At 44.9% G+C, this 16,774-nt stretch overlaps 1 protein-coding gene across 2 annotated transcripts in view; it reads left to right on the forward strand.

Annotated features, from left to right (window-relative positions):
• LOC135400931 (uncharacterized) overlaps nt 1-16,774 on the forward strand; it is a 217,024-nt gene that overhangs the window by 192,142 nt on the left and 8,108 nt on the right. For both annotated transcript variants that reach the window (XM_064632951.1, XM_064632952.1), the window contains exon 5: nt 11,308-11,540. In XM_064632951.1, coding sequence (XP_064489021.1) covers nt 11,308-11,540 — 233 coding nt within the window. The remainder of the gene's footprint in view (nt 1-11,307; nt 11,541-16,774) is intronic.

Below are 16,774 nucleotides of genomic sequence, written 5' to 3' on the forward strand. Positions count from 1 at the left end.
AGTAGGCTACGTCACAAAGAGTTCTGACGTCTGCCTCCTGTAGCAACAGCGCGCTCACCTTCCCGGTCTCCGGTCTCCGCCCCACAATGCCAGCAGCTGTGGTGAAGAGACGGAAATCGACCTTGAAAGAGCAATGTTGCCACACGCGTGGGTAGATTGGGCACCCTATGACGTCATAATTCTCCAACCTAAAAATTCTGGATTCTGAAGGCGGGAGATTTCGACCATAATGGGCCGACAGTCGACTCTCAGCAGTGCGACACTCGTTCGACTGCTAAGAGAGAGCGGCGCGGCCATTCTGCTCGACTACCCACACGGCTCCACAGTGGGCTACGAAGCTGCAAAGTACCAGGAAATTACGCAATGTTCGCCTTTTGTAAGAGACGGGTACTTACTTTGATCACCGCTTAACTGGCGTGGACGTTGTAAAGTTGGCGGTTAGTATATTATCCTAACATGCAGAATAGGCAAACCTCGAGTAAAGTAAAGTACAAATAAGGGGCGAATACGGCGTGTCTACGTAATTTCGTAAATAAATAAACTTAGGAAACAATAAATGCTTCGGAAGGCGTTGTTGAAACCATCGAATGTCACGAATCTTGCTGGTCGTGAGATGAACATTTTGTCTTAGGCACGCTCGACAGCAGCAGCATGTATTTCACCTGTTCCCTGCGTTTCATACGCAATCTAAATATATGCAAATCTTAAAGGCTCTGTAGAGCAGCAGAGCTGCAATCTCAGAAAATTTATCTATTCGATAGCCTGAGCACTCAGTACTCTTACGCCACAATTCTCGTTACAATTGCACTCATAATTTTTTAGACAATTAAACTTGAAAATTACGGTCAACACTGTGTCGAAGTGGCCACCACCTGCGCACTGCTCGTCAAGTACGGCGGCAAAACTACATTGCATGCGCATAACACTGTGTCTAAAACAAAGGAAGTCGGCTACGTAGTCATCATGAGCAGTAAGCCATTCGATTAGATCGGGGATCATTTCCCACCAGACGTCGCCCCGAGCCGTTTTACCGCTATTTTACTGGCAAACTAAAACTATGTGTCGTTCCCTGTCAGATGTATAACTTGCTGCACTGGGTTTACAAGCAACAAGCTGTTAAACTACGCCGCCAACATAACCTGTCTGCCTCCTGCTGAATTTACGGTACCTTTAAAGGGGCAATGAGGACTTATTTAACATGGCTCGAAACCCTGTTTCATTCATCAAGCTGGCCATGAGGAGCTACTATGCAAAACATTTTCGATCTGCGGTGTATTGTGACTGCGCGATCGAATTTATATATAAAAAAAAACACACTCGGAGAAAGCAGCCGCGGACGGCTGCCACGATCCCTCCCCCCCTCGAGACGTCGGCAAGTCCCCGTGCCTTTCTCCTTTGTTTCTTCTGAGCTCACGCACTGCTTATACTCGCCTCAGCTGCGCCAGCCTACGTCACGAGTCACATGATCGGCACTGCCAAGGGGATACGTTACGTCATGACGTGCCCTTCCCTCGTTCTCCGATACACTCCGGATGGGTTAACTCGCACTCGCCTCAGCTGCGCAATCTACGTCACGCGTCACATGATCGGCACTCCAAAGGGGATACGTTACGTGACGACCTACCATTCTCTCGTTCTCCGATACGCTCCGGATGGGGTAACTTCGCCAGTTATCCTGGCGGTTACCGTAGTACGGCGAGCATCCCAATAAAGGCTACTGAGGGATGCTCACATGTTTCCTGTGGTGGGTAGTCTTCGGCGTCTACGCAATTCCCAGAGCAGAAGTGACTGCACACCGCTCCCTCTCCTGTGCCACCATCATCGTTCCCCTCCCCCTATTTCACCCTTCCCTCTGCCCCTCCCCTGGGTGCACCGAGCCGTCACCCCCCGCAGGCTGACCGCACCTTCCCCAAACATCACCCCCCCCCACCACCACCACCACCACTACCACCTCCGATACGCTCTTCCCAAGAGTTGGTGATTTTTGAAAGGTGTGCGGAACAGAGGCCTCGCGCGCGAACTGCAGCTGCAGGTCACCTGCGCCCACACATTTGATTTGTTGCAGAACACGGCGCAGGCAAAACCAAAACAAAAAAATATTGGGGGTCACCTCACTACTACTTTAAACACACGTGCTGCTCTCCTTTTCCTCTTAGAAGACCTCATATCCGGTGACGTTTGAATACTCTATGCCGTTTCATGCAGCCTTGAGCACAAAAAATTACAGGACGGTTACGATTGTGTAACGCGAAGTTCAGCGGTAGCTGTTGTGTGTGGATGTTGACACTTTTCTTGCTGATATATGCACAGCTACTTTAGAGTGACGAATACTGCCTTGTGATCCGTGAAGTGAGTGGTGATGTGTAGAGCTGGATTAGCGGGACAAAAATAGTAAAAACAAAAACGTGACAGAAGCGGGACAGGAAACGCTGAAAAATCGGGTCTCTTTCCGAGACAATGTACCCATCTCTGCGAATGTCAAAATTGCTTTTATTGGCTTTAGATTATTTTAAAGGGACTCTGACCAGAAGTTCGACAAATATTTCGTTTGCATCTATTACGAAGGTATAATATGCCTCCAAGCCACACGCGAAATATTTTGGCTGTGCGCGGAGGCAAAGTTTGCCAAACAGGGAGCTGAAAACCGGCTTCGCTTTTCCCCCTCAACTCGCGCAATCGGGGCCGAAATCTAGCCTCTTTGCAGTGGACATCCGCCAATTTCCGTGTATGTGACGAAGTCACGAGGGCCACGTTTCATTGGGCGCCCGGACCGGAAGTTCTGTTGTTAGTGAGTTTGTGAGAGCGCCGGCATCCGTCCGGAAAGCGATCTTCAATATGGACGTCGAAGGCAGAAATGCGGAGACTTCGAGCCCGGAACTTCTTTCTGACCTTTCTGCGATCGGGACATCGAGAAGAAAATTCTGCGTGCTGAACAGCTCGGTAGGCTTTCGAAACGTCGCCGATGCCGCGAATGCGAGACGAAGTTAGAGCTCTACGAACATCAGTTACAGATGAAGCAAACAGCATGAGTCGACTGTCTTCAGGTAAGCGATGAGCTTTTTAACGCACACTGTGATCGAACATGTAAACGTTCTCAGAAATTTCGTGTTCTGATATCTAATGCGCACTTGCTGTTCATGGTGCCGGTGTGGCTGGTGTGTCATAATGCCGAAGGAGATCGAATGCTTGTGCTGCAAGGAGCTCGAAAACACTGCCGAATGACTGCAGTATGAGTGCATTACAACCCACAAAGATTTCCAACTTCTATTCTTCAATATGACTGTCCTGAAGGTCGCATATTGAACTCCGTGGGCAGCGCGAACCTATGAGCGACTGTATTCACAAGTAACTCACATGTGTCCTTGTCGAACGATGTTAAAATTTGGGCGCCCAAAACTGGTTTGGTCCTGCAATAGAGTCGTTAAAAACTCCAGTACAGGGCGCAGCACATAAAAAGGCTATACAGTACACGACTCTGAACTGGAGAAAACCAATATAGGCAGTTTTGTAATTGTCAGTGTGCTGTGTCCTGAGTCACGTTTTTATGTATTGCCCTGTGCATAAGGTTTTAGCGTAGGTTTTTAGCGATATTGAGTGTTCTTGATTGTCGATTCAGTGAAAAGCAAAACAATTTTGGGTTCTAAAAGAACACAGCATGTGTAGTAATGTACAAGGTGTGGGCAGGTAAACTGCAGTTACTCTCAGGTACATGTAGAAATGACAATGCACACACACTGTACTGTAACCAGTTACCTATTTGCCTAAACTATATTTTATGTACATCTGTGTAGACGATGCAGATACACTGCGTATCGCCAGTTTGCAAGGTGAGTATGGCACAAGCTTGGAAAAAACAAGATCATGGTCATCCCAGCCTGTGCAGTGAAGAGGGTCTGGCAAGCCTTTCCCACAGAAAATGCCACAGGCTTCAAGTACCCAAGATCCTAACTGGGGGTACCTCTTCGCACAGCTCGTCTATCACATTTAAAATAATTCAGCATCTGTATTTAGGATGATCTATAGCTCTCAGGATGATGCATGGTTCATGAGTTCAACATGTTGTGTTGAAACACAACACTAGTCCTTTTTAATGAGTCTTGCGGAATGATAGATGAGCACTCCTTTCGTGACATTGTGTACCATTGCTACAGTGAACAATTTCTTGAGCAAGACTGATGAACGAACAAAAAATAGAGTCTTGTCTTCCAAATATGTATGTTCCTTGTAACTTCCGTATTTGTTAAGTGACCCATGTTGATGTCCCCCCTCATGTAATGCCTGCAATGGCCTTTGAGACATATTCATAAATAAATAAATATCAAAACCGGAAAAAGATGTAACACGTATCCTCTCTTTGTGTGAATGATACATAGACATTCTCAGAAGATTTGTACATAGTCACACTTTGCCTCATTTTGCATAAAGCCTAGTTCCACCTCTTACATCATCTCCACAATCTCCAAAGCAGTACAAGGCTAAAGTAATCAGCTACTACATAAAAAGAAGGAGGGGAGGAAAACAAATGCTGGCACATCTAAAATTCGAAGAAACCCTGGTACTTTCACGGGGCTACTCACGGCTCAGTGCTGGATCAGATCCCGATGGAAAACAGCTTTTCTGAGCCTCAGTGATTGATTCCCTTGATTGCACTGACTGTGAGGCACATCTCATTGGCTTGGTGGCAAGTGGGCTTGCGTCTGATAGTAAGATTTGGAAGAAAGGGAGCAAGGAACATCTCTCTACGGTTTTAAGAAGGATATCAACGTTACCTGTCAAGGTACAGCATTTCATGTTGCTTTCAGTAAGTACAACACTCCTCATAGCAGTTACCATTCGTGTTGGGAAAGCATGCTGAAGTTAGCTCAGGCAGTGCATCCAGAACTGTGAATCGGGTTCATAGAGAGCACCTGGTGAGAGGGACAGCAACAGTGTCCAGTAAAGACTCTCCAGGAATTTTGTGTAGGTTTGGGGGTCACACCTTTTAATAGTGTTGATGGAAAGCAGGGTGTGTGAAACACTGACTTCTGGTAGATGAATTCTTGTTATTTATAACCAGGTACCCATGTTCTAGTGATCTAGAAAAAGCCTTGGCTCTCTTAGAGGAAATTGCTAATGAATCTGAGTGTCTTTTGTGGAAACAGGTTGTAACTGCCTTTCTATCCACCCTTCTTAGTTGCCCTAGCAAAAGCAAATATGTAATGCTGTACACCATATCTGATGCTAGCACACTAATTGCTTTGAGTGTTCTCAGGCTTCTGAAATGGAACTACCTCGTACATACGCTGTGCCATGTCGGCAAGAACATAAATCAGACTGCCTTTACTTTTTAAATTGGCCCTTCAGTGCTTCATGTGACTGCTAGAATGGCACCCCCAAAACAATAGGAAACAAGAATGATTTCTGCAATGTATTGAGCTTTGTAAAACAACTTTATTTGAAAATATATTCCAAAAGCCGGGTGACAACCTCATAATGTAGCGTCCTTTCCTGCAAACACCGCTCAACACAACGAATAAAAACAGAGCGTAAACGTTTTGTCGCCTATCCGGGTGGCATCATCAGTACAACAGAGGCCAAAGATGAGCACATCAGCCTATCTAAGAAGGAATCTTACACATCCGATAGGGGGCCACGGTATGTATTACAGGCTGAAGCATCACGCCTGATAAAGCAGGATTCTAAGAACTTTCTAGGGTCCCATCGCTAGTCATGAGCAAAGGTTACTGCACCATCAAAATATATGTCCCTTAGGACAGCAGTGGCAGACTGATTCGGTCCTGTTTAGTTAAGCTAAGCATTAGTAGCCCTGGCAACTGGCTCTTTTAGTCTTGTCCCACGTCTTTTGTCTATCTCGCCAATGTAGGTTGCATCAGATTCTATGCACTCAACTTGATATGCACAGTCAAAATGCCTGATGGGCACAGTGCCCTCCAAATAGCGTATGAAATACATTGGATGAAAGGAATGCGGACCACCGATTTGACTCCTTTGATGTTGTTTTTGATTGTTCTCTGTTGGAGGGATGATGCCACCTGGATAGGCAATGAAACGTTTACTCTCTTTATTCTTAATTGTTGTGTTAAGCCAGTGTTCTGAGTAAAGCATTTTACATTATGAACTTTGTTTGAATGATGATTAGTGGCGAGCTTCATACCCTGGGCCACTACTCTAACAATTGCTTGTGGTAGTGTGGCGAAATGGAATAACGAGCCTTGTAGACAATTTACTTGGCAATATATTTATTTCTCTCTCATAGGTTGAAGAACCCAGTGTGGTGTTACATAACAGAGGGGCACGTAATTATACAAGACCGATCACCAAAAGGCCTTGCTTTTGACTAGATTAAAATGTGAAGCGATTGTAATATAACAAATGCTGCATGGTGGCGATATGATAGGTTCTCCTCACGAGTTGTCGCCACAGTTACGGTTAGTTGAGAAACTGCATATCCAGGTAGCAGGATCAAATTTTAATTAGGCTACTTTGGCCAACACGCGAGCCTAGAGCACAGTGTCAAAAGCCCTTACAAAATAAAAAGAATACTACATCTACATGGACCCAGAAATCAAGACAGTTTGAAATGCTGTGAACGAATTCCACTACGTTAGTTTTGCCTGAATACTCTTTTCTAAAGCCATGCTGGAATTTAAAAAAAGAAATTGACAGAGTCAACTTAGTTGACAACGTGGTAGTACATGATGTGCTCCATTAGTTTACAGGGAACCCTAAAAAGTGGAGCTGGTTAATAGATAGAAGGAGCATAGTTGTCACCTCTTCTGAAGACAGGAATAAGCTTGAGACCTATGTCCTCGACTCGCACACATACTAAGAACTTTTGACACAGATTAACGTATCTTCATTCCAGCTCTTTCACTTTCAGATGTTCATCTCTGTTGAGTGGTCTGTCATTCTTGTAATACAGATTGGAATTGAAATGCAGATGCATAAGGGATGCTCTGAAAGAAAAGTGTTTGGTTTTAGTCCTCTTAATGTTTCTGAAAACGAAAACAAACTTCACAGTGACTATTCTTCCGAAATGAGCAATTCCAGGATGACAGCAAAAAAAATATATCTTGCCATATCATTATATCCATCTGGCACTTCAATTGAATAATGGCAGCTGAAGATGACGATGATTCAATTTAATGACGCATAAGCAACTCGGGCTATAGTGTGCCAAAACCATGGTAAAACTGTGACTTGTTAAATATCAGACGATTATACTAAAATAATATACTTTGTTGGTTGGTAAATTGAGATATAGACAAAAACATGATATGATGAAAATAAGCAATTGAAGAAAAGGCAATTGTTGGCTTTGTGTGACTGATGTCGAGTTTGCCACACTACGTGTTGAATAATAATGTCCGCTGATACGCTGTAGCATATAAAGTACAATCATACACACGCTCAATATGTGGTGGATATGCGAAACCAATATACACATACTTACATTTCAAACTTTCTTGAAAAAGGCAGTCCAAGTCTGTCGGATTTGCCAGACTCTACACAAAGCCAGTAAGCACAGTGTGGAATGACTGATTCATCTTTCGAAGGCAGAGGTGCAGCTACCACGACGCTTCGTCATCTCAATGCTTCGGAGCGGCATAGCCTAGTAAGAAGCCATCAGAAGGATCTCATAACGATAACTTGGTCGGAAAAGTGGAGGGTTCTGTGGGATATGTAAGAAAGCATACGCGTTACACAACAGCTACGAGAAATGATCGACTGCACCTGCATGGTTTTCAGTACGTAGACTTGGAACTGAAAAATAAATGTGCTAACCTTGTTGATACTACTTTTCCGTCAGGACCACACGAGAGCACATTTGGTTTCTTTAGTTGAAGGTCTCATCAGGTCCCCATGCTCCTTTGAGATGCAGCAGACAGAAGTTCGCTGAGGCGAGTGACTGCCGTTGCGGTTCCTCGCTTCGCAGCAGATCAAGAACAGTACACCGCAACGATAGGTGAAACGTTCAGAATATGGTGACCAACTCCAACACCAACCCAATGACCCGAACAAAGAGGATGAACCGGGAGCCACACAAGTTCGCAGTTCGCAAGCTCGGCATACGGCATCCATTACAGCTGACCGGATACGGAAGCATATATCGAACGCTGTGTACAGATTGAAAAGAAAATCGTAGAAACTGTTGCAGGTGATAAATGCAGGGTATATTTTTCTTTTTGAGGCTCTGTAACAAAAACATATTAACGTAGAAATGCCATTTCATGAAGGAAATTGACAGATATTGCGTGACCACGTGACGCGTTTGAGCCAATTGTGGGTGTTGCGAGTGGCCCCCGTGTTGACGTCATCTTGATGGTGGACCGGGGTGGATATTCTATATAAACGTATGTTTTCTCGGTTTGACGCTAGGCGTGCTGCACTCGGATGAAGTCGAATGTTTAAAATTCGAGTTTAGAGAAACCGTGGGGTTTTAATGCGTGAATTTTCGCATGGAGAGTCCTTGTTGGGTGCTTTATCGACTACAGGTACGAAAGAGCTCCCACAGTTTCTGGTCAGAGTCCCTTTAACTTGTTTTTTGCATCGCCGAAACCAAGGGTTTTGTGATACAGCCACAGCAATTTTCCGAGACCTTCCCGTTAACAGCTACCGCTGTAAAATGTGGATATTAGTGTAGACACGCGTCGTCTCGTGCATGTGTCGTTTTCGTAAGCATACGCTTCCAATATTGGCCACTGAGTCAATTTCTACGAACGGCGCTTCTGAAATCAATATCGAAACGCCGCCAAAGCTGGCACATACATATACGCGACTCAAGCCTTTGACGTCCCATTAACGTTTCAAGGGAGTGCACCATTCGATCATGATTCGGGAGGCGATATCAGATCACCGTTCTGTGGTAACATTATGCTTGCTCGTAATACGATTACTGGGATGACTGCTAGGACGCTGATCCAAAGAGCCCTGTGTTGAAAGAGTTTCAACTTGGAAACGCTAATGGACTGTACTAGATCACATATATATTTGGGGTTATGGGGAACGTTCTGATACAGCTGCCTGCAAAACATTTTTGTTGCCGACAAGTATGCTACGGAGCGTGCGCTGTCACTGTAGGGCGATCTTTGATAAGAATTCTTAACTTTTCTTTCGTTTATAACGGGATGGAGACTATTTTAAATGCGATAACATTTCTGGACGAACCCTTCGAGCTTTCCTGAGGTGAGTTATGTCTCTTCAGCGCGAACTAAGAAGAAGGCACTGTGTGTGCATGACGAACTGGACCGCCAGCGCCGAAGGCAAAAATGAGCGCAGCAACAACGGCATACTCTGACCACTATTGCCTTGCGGTTGTGCACAGCACAAGCCATGAAGAACTCCACAGCTGCCGCCGTCCAGCATCGAAAGCAAAGTTCCGAATTTTACACAAAGAACTTGAGTGTGACATTGAGAACTGTGCAGCCATTATGAGAGCCTGCTGCCTCCACAGCATCTGAGAGGACCTCAACGACAGAGTTGAGCATCATTGGGTTGAGGACACCTGAGAGAAATGCCGGAACTCACACACCTGCTGCTACAGAAAGCATAGCCGGCGTTCGTGATGCCCTTGTACTTGTATGACATGATGACCGCAGCCTAAAGGCGAGCTGAAAGAAAGACCAACCACCCGTCAAAAATGACCCTTTTCAGGGCCACCCCGAATGCTGTATCAGAGGCTGCGTTTGCGATTAAGAACAAAACCTTTAGCTTTTTCAATAGAGAAGCTGACCTTTCACACAAGTGATTACGAGCGGTCATAAGCATACCCCTGAAATGCCTGCATCAAGGACTACATATACATAGAGCACAAAGCTTTATGAAATTGAGCATTTAGAGCATTTAGAGCAAAAGACTCTTTACATCATATAGGTATCGTACATTAGAGACTATGTACAATGCAAAACATTATGTAACGAATAAGCATACACTTATTGCTCATAATTGCTGCTCAGCTGCGAGCGTTTCGCAGCAAGTCGTGAACTTATCTTGAATGCCTTGGTCTGACACGACAACGGCCCTCTTGACATTGAAGGTACTCGGACTGGCCAGCAGCATCGACATGTTTCGCACTCTGTGATCCCCTTCCTTAGGACTTTTCTGGAACAAATGTCCTTTTAGCGTACACCCAAAAGCGTACTGGAGTAGCCAGCCCAATTGTAGAGTTAGGCCAACATCTCCATATTTTTCTTTTTTATACCAATCAATCAACCACATAATTTAAAATCCGCATGAAATCGGTATAGGTATCGGAAATAGGTATGCATCATATAAAGCAATTCCCGCCGCATTTTCTTTGCGTATCTTGAAGCCTGCGGGTCTTATCCCTCACTTTTCTCTCCTTCTTTTCAGCTCTTGCAGCCCTTTTTCCTGCAGCTTTTCAAAGTTGCAGGAGCTGCATGGCACAGTCTAGCATAGGACTTCGGTCCTCAGTGTAAGGATGATCAACCATATTACCGCGTGCAATGTGGTAAAGTACTGCCTCTGGCGATGAAACACCACAATAATCAACACTAAAATAAAGTTGTAGTTTTTGTTGTGAGTACTTAGTGATTATAGAAGCTGCTGAAAATGATTGCCTTGGCAATCTATATACATCTTAGCGCGGTTCAGCATATTCTGGTAGACTCGGTCGCAGTCCGGAGACTTCGACACGACGAATGGCACCGCGCAATATTTTCCAATATATTCGTCCACAATTTTCAATATTCGTCCAACGTGTACGGGTTGTTGGCGCACACATTCCGCTTCAAACTGTTGCAGAGATAAAAATCACAACCTTATATAAGTCCACCGCATGCGATGGCCACATATCGCTATTCGTTCTTCGCTGAATCTATATCATGTCTTCTCGCGAGAGACGATGCCTTTGACGTGCCGGGCATGTGGCTCTGTCCTGTTGAAAGAAAGCATGCTCCTGCAGGAGTGAGTTGTAACGCGCATTCCTTACACACGACGCAGTAAGGATAAACTCTTGCCGTTCTTTTCCTCCATACGCAAATGTTTTGCGCCGGGCTACTTTTGCGTGGCACACCCATTAGATCAAAGCGATCACGGCCCAAAGTACGGAGCCGCCAATATCTCGAACAGAGACTGCTCTCCCACTCGACCCAGTACAACAGCCTCTGTTCGAAATATAGGCAGCTGTCGACCTGAGGCATTTTGCTTTGAAGCCCACTGTTTCGCTACTACAACGTTGACCACTGTGTTGTCCGCTCCGTGACATATGCCATCAAAGCCGCCCTCTTGACTGTTTTGCATTCTGTGTGCCGAGCACAGTATAAATGAACTATCATTCCCTCCTAGCATTCTCCACTACGCTAACATCATGGACACTGTGATTACCCTCGTCGTTCCTTTCGTGCTCATCGTGATCATGAACTTCATGATTGGCCGGGCGCTCTACTTATTTAACTCTCGAAGAAGGCTGCACCGGATCAACAGCTCACAGCTCACGTCCACTGATGCTGCCAAGGATGAGCCTTGCCCCCACTGCACAAGCGGTTCTCCATCTTCAAATAGCAATCCCTGCAACAGAGGTAAGAATCGCCCGTGTGTAGTTCCCTTGAGGAAGTGTGTCACACGGTACAACCAAAAGGGATGGTCTCGCATGAGCATGAGGTGCTCAGAACGCGTACCATTCTATTTTCATGTCGTTGGTAATGCAGCGATGCGGACTGTACCAACAAGCCATGGTTGTTAAAGTGCCCGCTACGGACTACAAAAAAAAAGAGATGTTGATTCTATTTCATGCAGGGTGTCGAACCGAACCCGAACCCGAACCGAAAACCGTACCCGAACCGTTAATTTTGCCGGAACCGTACCCGAACCCGAACCGAAATTTTCATGACACTGTTGAACCCGAACCGGAGCAAAACCGTAAAAAATAATAGCGGTAACCGGTTCACAACAAAACGGTTCGGACATAAAAGAAGTCAGCATAAGAGTTCCTCTCAATCCCAGAACGAAGACACATTGGTATCATCATCACACGTCCACATCATGAAGTTCGGAAATTACCACCTAGCAGACAAACGAGGACATATAGTAAGTATACTCTCAGCGTCTTTTTAACACACTGAAGCGCAGTTGTCCTTGTGAGCGCCGTGTCTAGCGCCCCACGCACGCGCTGCGGCGTCTACTCTTCAGAGACGAGGCGCCAAGCGGACGAATGAAACAGGAATGGAGTAGACCAGTTATGTAGCTCTATAGGACGAATATGTGATTAAGTAAGCTCCCAACATTTCCCTTTACATGTGAGCAGTAAAAATTACACAAGTTCGACACATGAGAAGTGGAGAAGCAGCGTACGCAGAACAGTGCCTGTTTGATTGGTCGTGGTTTGAAAAGTAAATGCAGTTCTGCTTATTGGTAGTGCAGTTGTGTCGCCTGTTGCCTTTGCCTTTGTATTGCCTTTGCCTTTGTGTTGTGGATTAACTAGTACACTGCTGTGAGCTCGGACAGAGTAAGGCTGGCAGGCTTATTTTCGACATGCTTCCGTACGGTTTCAGATGGATTCACGCTGCGACTGAAGTCTGCCGGCAAGTACCGTCGTCTATGTAACGCTGTCCATCTTATTAGGCTTCCTTTAAGTGTATCTTGCTGGCACTGTGCGTGTGAAAAATGATATTTTAGGAACAGAAAGTAGCAGGTCTACGACGCTTCATCCATTTCTCCTTTCTCTCGCTAAAGGGAGTACCTGACCGCTAAACACGTCAATGCAGACAACAGCGGTACGCTATTAGCCACGCATTTCCTGATAAAAGCAGTTTTATGGAACATATAAAATAGAAGCGTTGAACCGGTTCGTGAACCGGTTCGAGGTTGAGAACCGGTTTGCGAACCGGTTCCATTTTTGGCATGGCCGAACCGGAACTGAACCGTAACGAAATCAAAGCAACGCGAACCCGTACCCGTACCCGAACCGAACCCGTATTGTTTGCGGTTCGACACCCTGATTTCATGATATACATCAATCTCGCTGAAATTCTCAGTGCACAAAATTACAAATCCAGTCAATAAACATTGCGCTTTTCCACGAGTTCTCGAGAAAACCCGCAAAGCTCGGAGAAAACCCGCATAGTCTCGGATTCTCCAAGTGACGTCAGCGGGAAATCTGTCGTCTGTCTCCTAGCAACAACGCGCGTGTCCTCTCTCGGCCCTGCATGCCAGCAGTCGGTAATCGACCTTCAGGAGCAATGTTGACAGGTTAGGTTAGATTAGATTAGGCTGGTTGGATTAGGCTCCGCAGTGTTTCCGTTGAAGTCCTGAAAATGAGCACTGTTCGGGCACTTTCGATCTGTAGTATGCTATTGTCAACTGTAGAATGGGACAAGTTCAAGCTATAGTAGCTTTGTATTGTTGACTCTATGAGATGAGCCACAGAAGATTGTGTACTCATCTTCCTAAACTTTCCCTAACCATTAAGACCGCTTGTCATCCGTATCTTGCCTATTTCTATCCTTGAGTCAACAACTGAAACAAGCTCTAAAACAATGCCACATTGCTATCGCGCTGAAGTGCAGCATCCCATCGTATACTCTCGAGAAGTGCCAACACCGCTGTGCTTCATATAGCTTCATAGTAGCTTTAATACGTTGCAGTAAAGTGTATTGTCATCAAGCAAGAGAACAACCTATGGAGGTAGCCCCTTTTACGCAGACACTCTCTTATGCATACCAGATATAACACCGCTCCAAAGGGAGATTGCTTTTTGTACGTGCCATACCATGCGAACAATCCCGAAACTCCGGAAGAGTCGCTAGCAGTACAGTCCTAGTGGGCTTACTAGAACTTGGTATGCCACTCACCTTGATCATGATCGAAGAGCCGAGTCGCTGTAAGCCAGCGGCGAGAGCACTCCACAGACCCAAATAATGACTGCTCACGGATGATATTGATTCATCCATGCCCAAGAACAGCAACAAGGGCCTTGGTGTTGGTGCACATAAAGAGAGGCAGAGAAATAGACATTACCACACAGTGCAAATACCGCAAATACATCCAAAACGCGCAACGTACAACACAACAACACAATACCGTTACATCGTACACCACAATACAATACAACACAGTGAGTATTCTCAAATAAACATTGAGTGAATTAATGAAATTGCATGAAATCGTGACAGTACAGGTAGCAAACAGTAAGTAAAAGAGGACAGAATAGAGAATCAATAAAGAATCGATAGATAATAAGAATCAATGGAGAATACAGGTGGCCACAATGCGCTAGGCTATAATACAGGTAACCAGAGTGCACTAAACTATGATAGTACTAACAATGATAATAACAGGTAGCCACAATGCGCTAGGCTATTATACAGGTAACCATAATCAACTAAACTATGATGATACTAACAATGATAATACTGTGATAACACAGGTACCCAGAACGCACTAAACTATGATGCACTATGATACAGAGGAGGTAATGTCACGCTTGAATGCCACCTAGGAGGTAGAGAACACGTCACATGATGTGCGTACAGAGTCCAGAATCATCTGGCAACGCGTTAGGGGATCATTTAGACAGAAGTTACGCACGTAGAAAGACGGTGGATGACGCATAGTACCAGTACAACAACGAAAGTTAATACGGCTGAGGAGGTAGGGAGCACAAAATATAGAGTGGATGCATTTGTAAAGGAACATAACATCAGCAATGCTGCGCCGTAATGACAGTGGTTGAAGCTTAAAGTATGCTAAGAGTTTGGATAGTCATATTCATTGAAGCCGGGAATATTTCTGAGGAAGGTGTTATGGGCAATATGTAGTGCTCTTTTCTGTATGACCTCAAGACGTTTAGTGGTCGTAGCAGAGAGGTCGTTCCAAACAACTGATGCATATTCTTGTCGTGGAAGAACGTGGCACGTAAACAATTTGATGAAGATTGCGGGAGTATCAAACACTTTACATTTATAAATCAGTAGACCGAGAACACGAAGCGCAGAGGAACGTATGGATTCTATATGCTCATGGAATTTCAGTTTAGAATGAAAAGTGATCTCCAAATCGCAAATAGTAGTTACACGGCTAATCTCTGCATCTGACATATAATTGAAAACTGTTATGCTTGTTTTACGAATGAATGATACAATTTTGGCTTTTGTAGTATTGTTGTTCAATCGATTTTTCGAGCCCCAGCTAATGACATTATTTATGTCTTCTTGTAGTGGAATACACTCACATAGGGAAGATATGATCCTCATGATCTTGAAGTCGTCAGCGTACTGAAGTAGAGTTGAATGCTTAACGGACGACGCAAGGTCATCGATAAATACACTAAAGAGTAAAGGTCCGAGATTAGAACCCTGAGGGATTCCAGATGTAGGTGAATAAAAATAAGAGCACGCACCAGAGACACGGACAGAACATTTTCGCTCACGCAGATATGACTGAAAAAAGTAAAAGGCGTTCGCAAAGACCATAAGATCGCAGTTCGCATATAAGAATGTCATGATCCATTAAGTCAAACGCTTTGGAGACGTCGAAAAAGACAACATCGACTTCACCACGAGTGTTGACGACTGCTGAAACGAATGACATAAATGACACCAGATTTGTGATTGTTGATCTACCTGGCATAAATCCATACTGACATTCTACAATTTTCTGCTTGAAGAATGATGCTAAATGCTTGTAAATAATGTGTTCAAACACTTTAGAGGCGGCACATAAAATACCAATTAGTCTGTAGTTGGTCGAAAGTAGCTTGCTGCCTGACTTATGAACTGGGACTACAAGGGAAGTCTTCCAGTGACTAGGAAAAATATTGCACTCTAGGGTTAGGTTAAAAATAAACGTGAGCACAGGTGCAAGGATATCACAATATGCCTTGAGAAGGACAGCAGGTATACCATCAGGGTCTTGAATAGTGGACGGTTTAAGCTTGCGGATGGCATTATGGACATCGCTCACAGTTACCTCAAATATGGTCAGACTGTCGACAGAGCCTGAGCAGTCGGGGTTAGCAACATAGGTTGTGGTAGTAGTGTTGTATACAGATGCAAAGTGCGATGCGAATATATTTGGAACAGTTGACGGATTCGAGTGTATCATGTCACCATGCAGTGAAATAGTTGCTTCTGAATTACGCTGGTCTTGCTTTGACCACTTCCAGAATTGATGTGGGTTTTCATGCATATCAGCCTGAATGTTATCGAGGTAAGACTGGTGGTAAATTTCAGCAGATTTCTTAAAAAGGGAGAGAAATAACCAGAAGTTATCGTAGTCCTCAACATTCTTACGTTTTTTGAATCGTGTGTGATAGTATTTTTTTCTTACTGAGGTTGTGACGGGTCTGTTTGGAGAACAAGGGAGGGAATTTGCGACGAGAGGGCCGGTTGGTGGGTATAAACTGGGCGATACCGTCAGTAACGATAGCAGTGAACAGAGTCAGCGCAGCGTTGGGATGGGTACAATTCAAGACAGGTGCGAAATCTACAGTATTAAAGTGGTAGGTAGGGAAATCTACCCTACTAAAGTGGTACGTATATGTGCATGCAGCCCGGCTCTCACTGCCTGGAAGATAGCCATGCTCCCAACATCTGAGCCACCGAAGGCCAGCCGACACCGGTGAATCCAAATTTGGAAGTTGATTTCCGAGATCAGCAATGCTAACTGTTTCTGCTCTGCGCGTACGACCGGCAACGGCTCCAGGTACCTTACGGTGGCCCAATCAACTGCTGGGAGCCCAAATATTTGCACCACCTTACTCCACAGCAAAAGTGGGATATGGCATCGCAAAAAAACAATGTTCTGCAATCTCAGA

The sequence above is a fragment of the Ornithodoros turicata genome, chromosome 7, assembly GCF_037126465.1.
Source record: "Ornithodoros turicata isolate Travis chromosome 7, ASM3712646v1, whole genome shotgun sequence".
Taxonomy (NCBI): Eukaryota; Metazoa; Arthropoda; class Arachnida; order Ixodida; family Argasidae; genus Ornithodoros; species Ornithodoros turicata.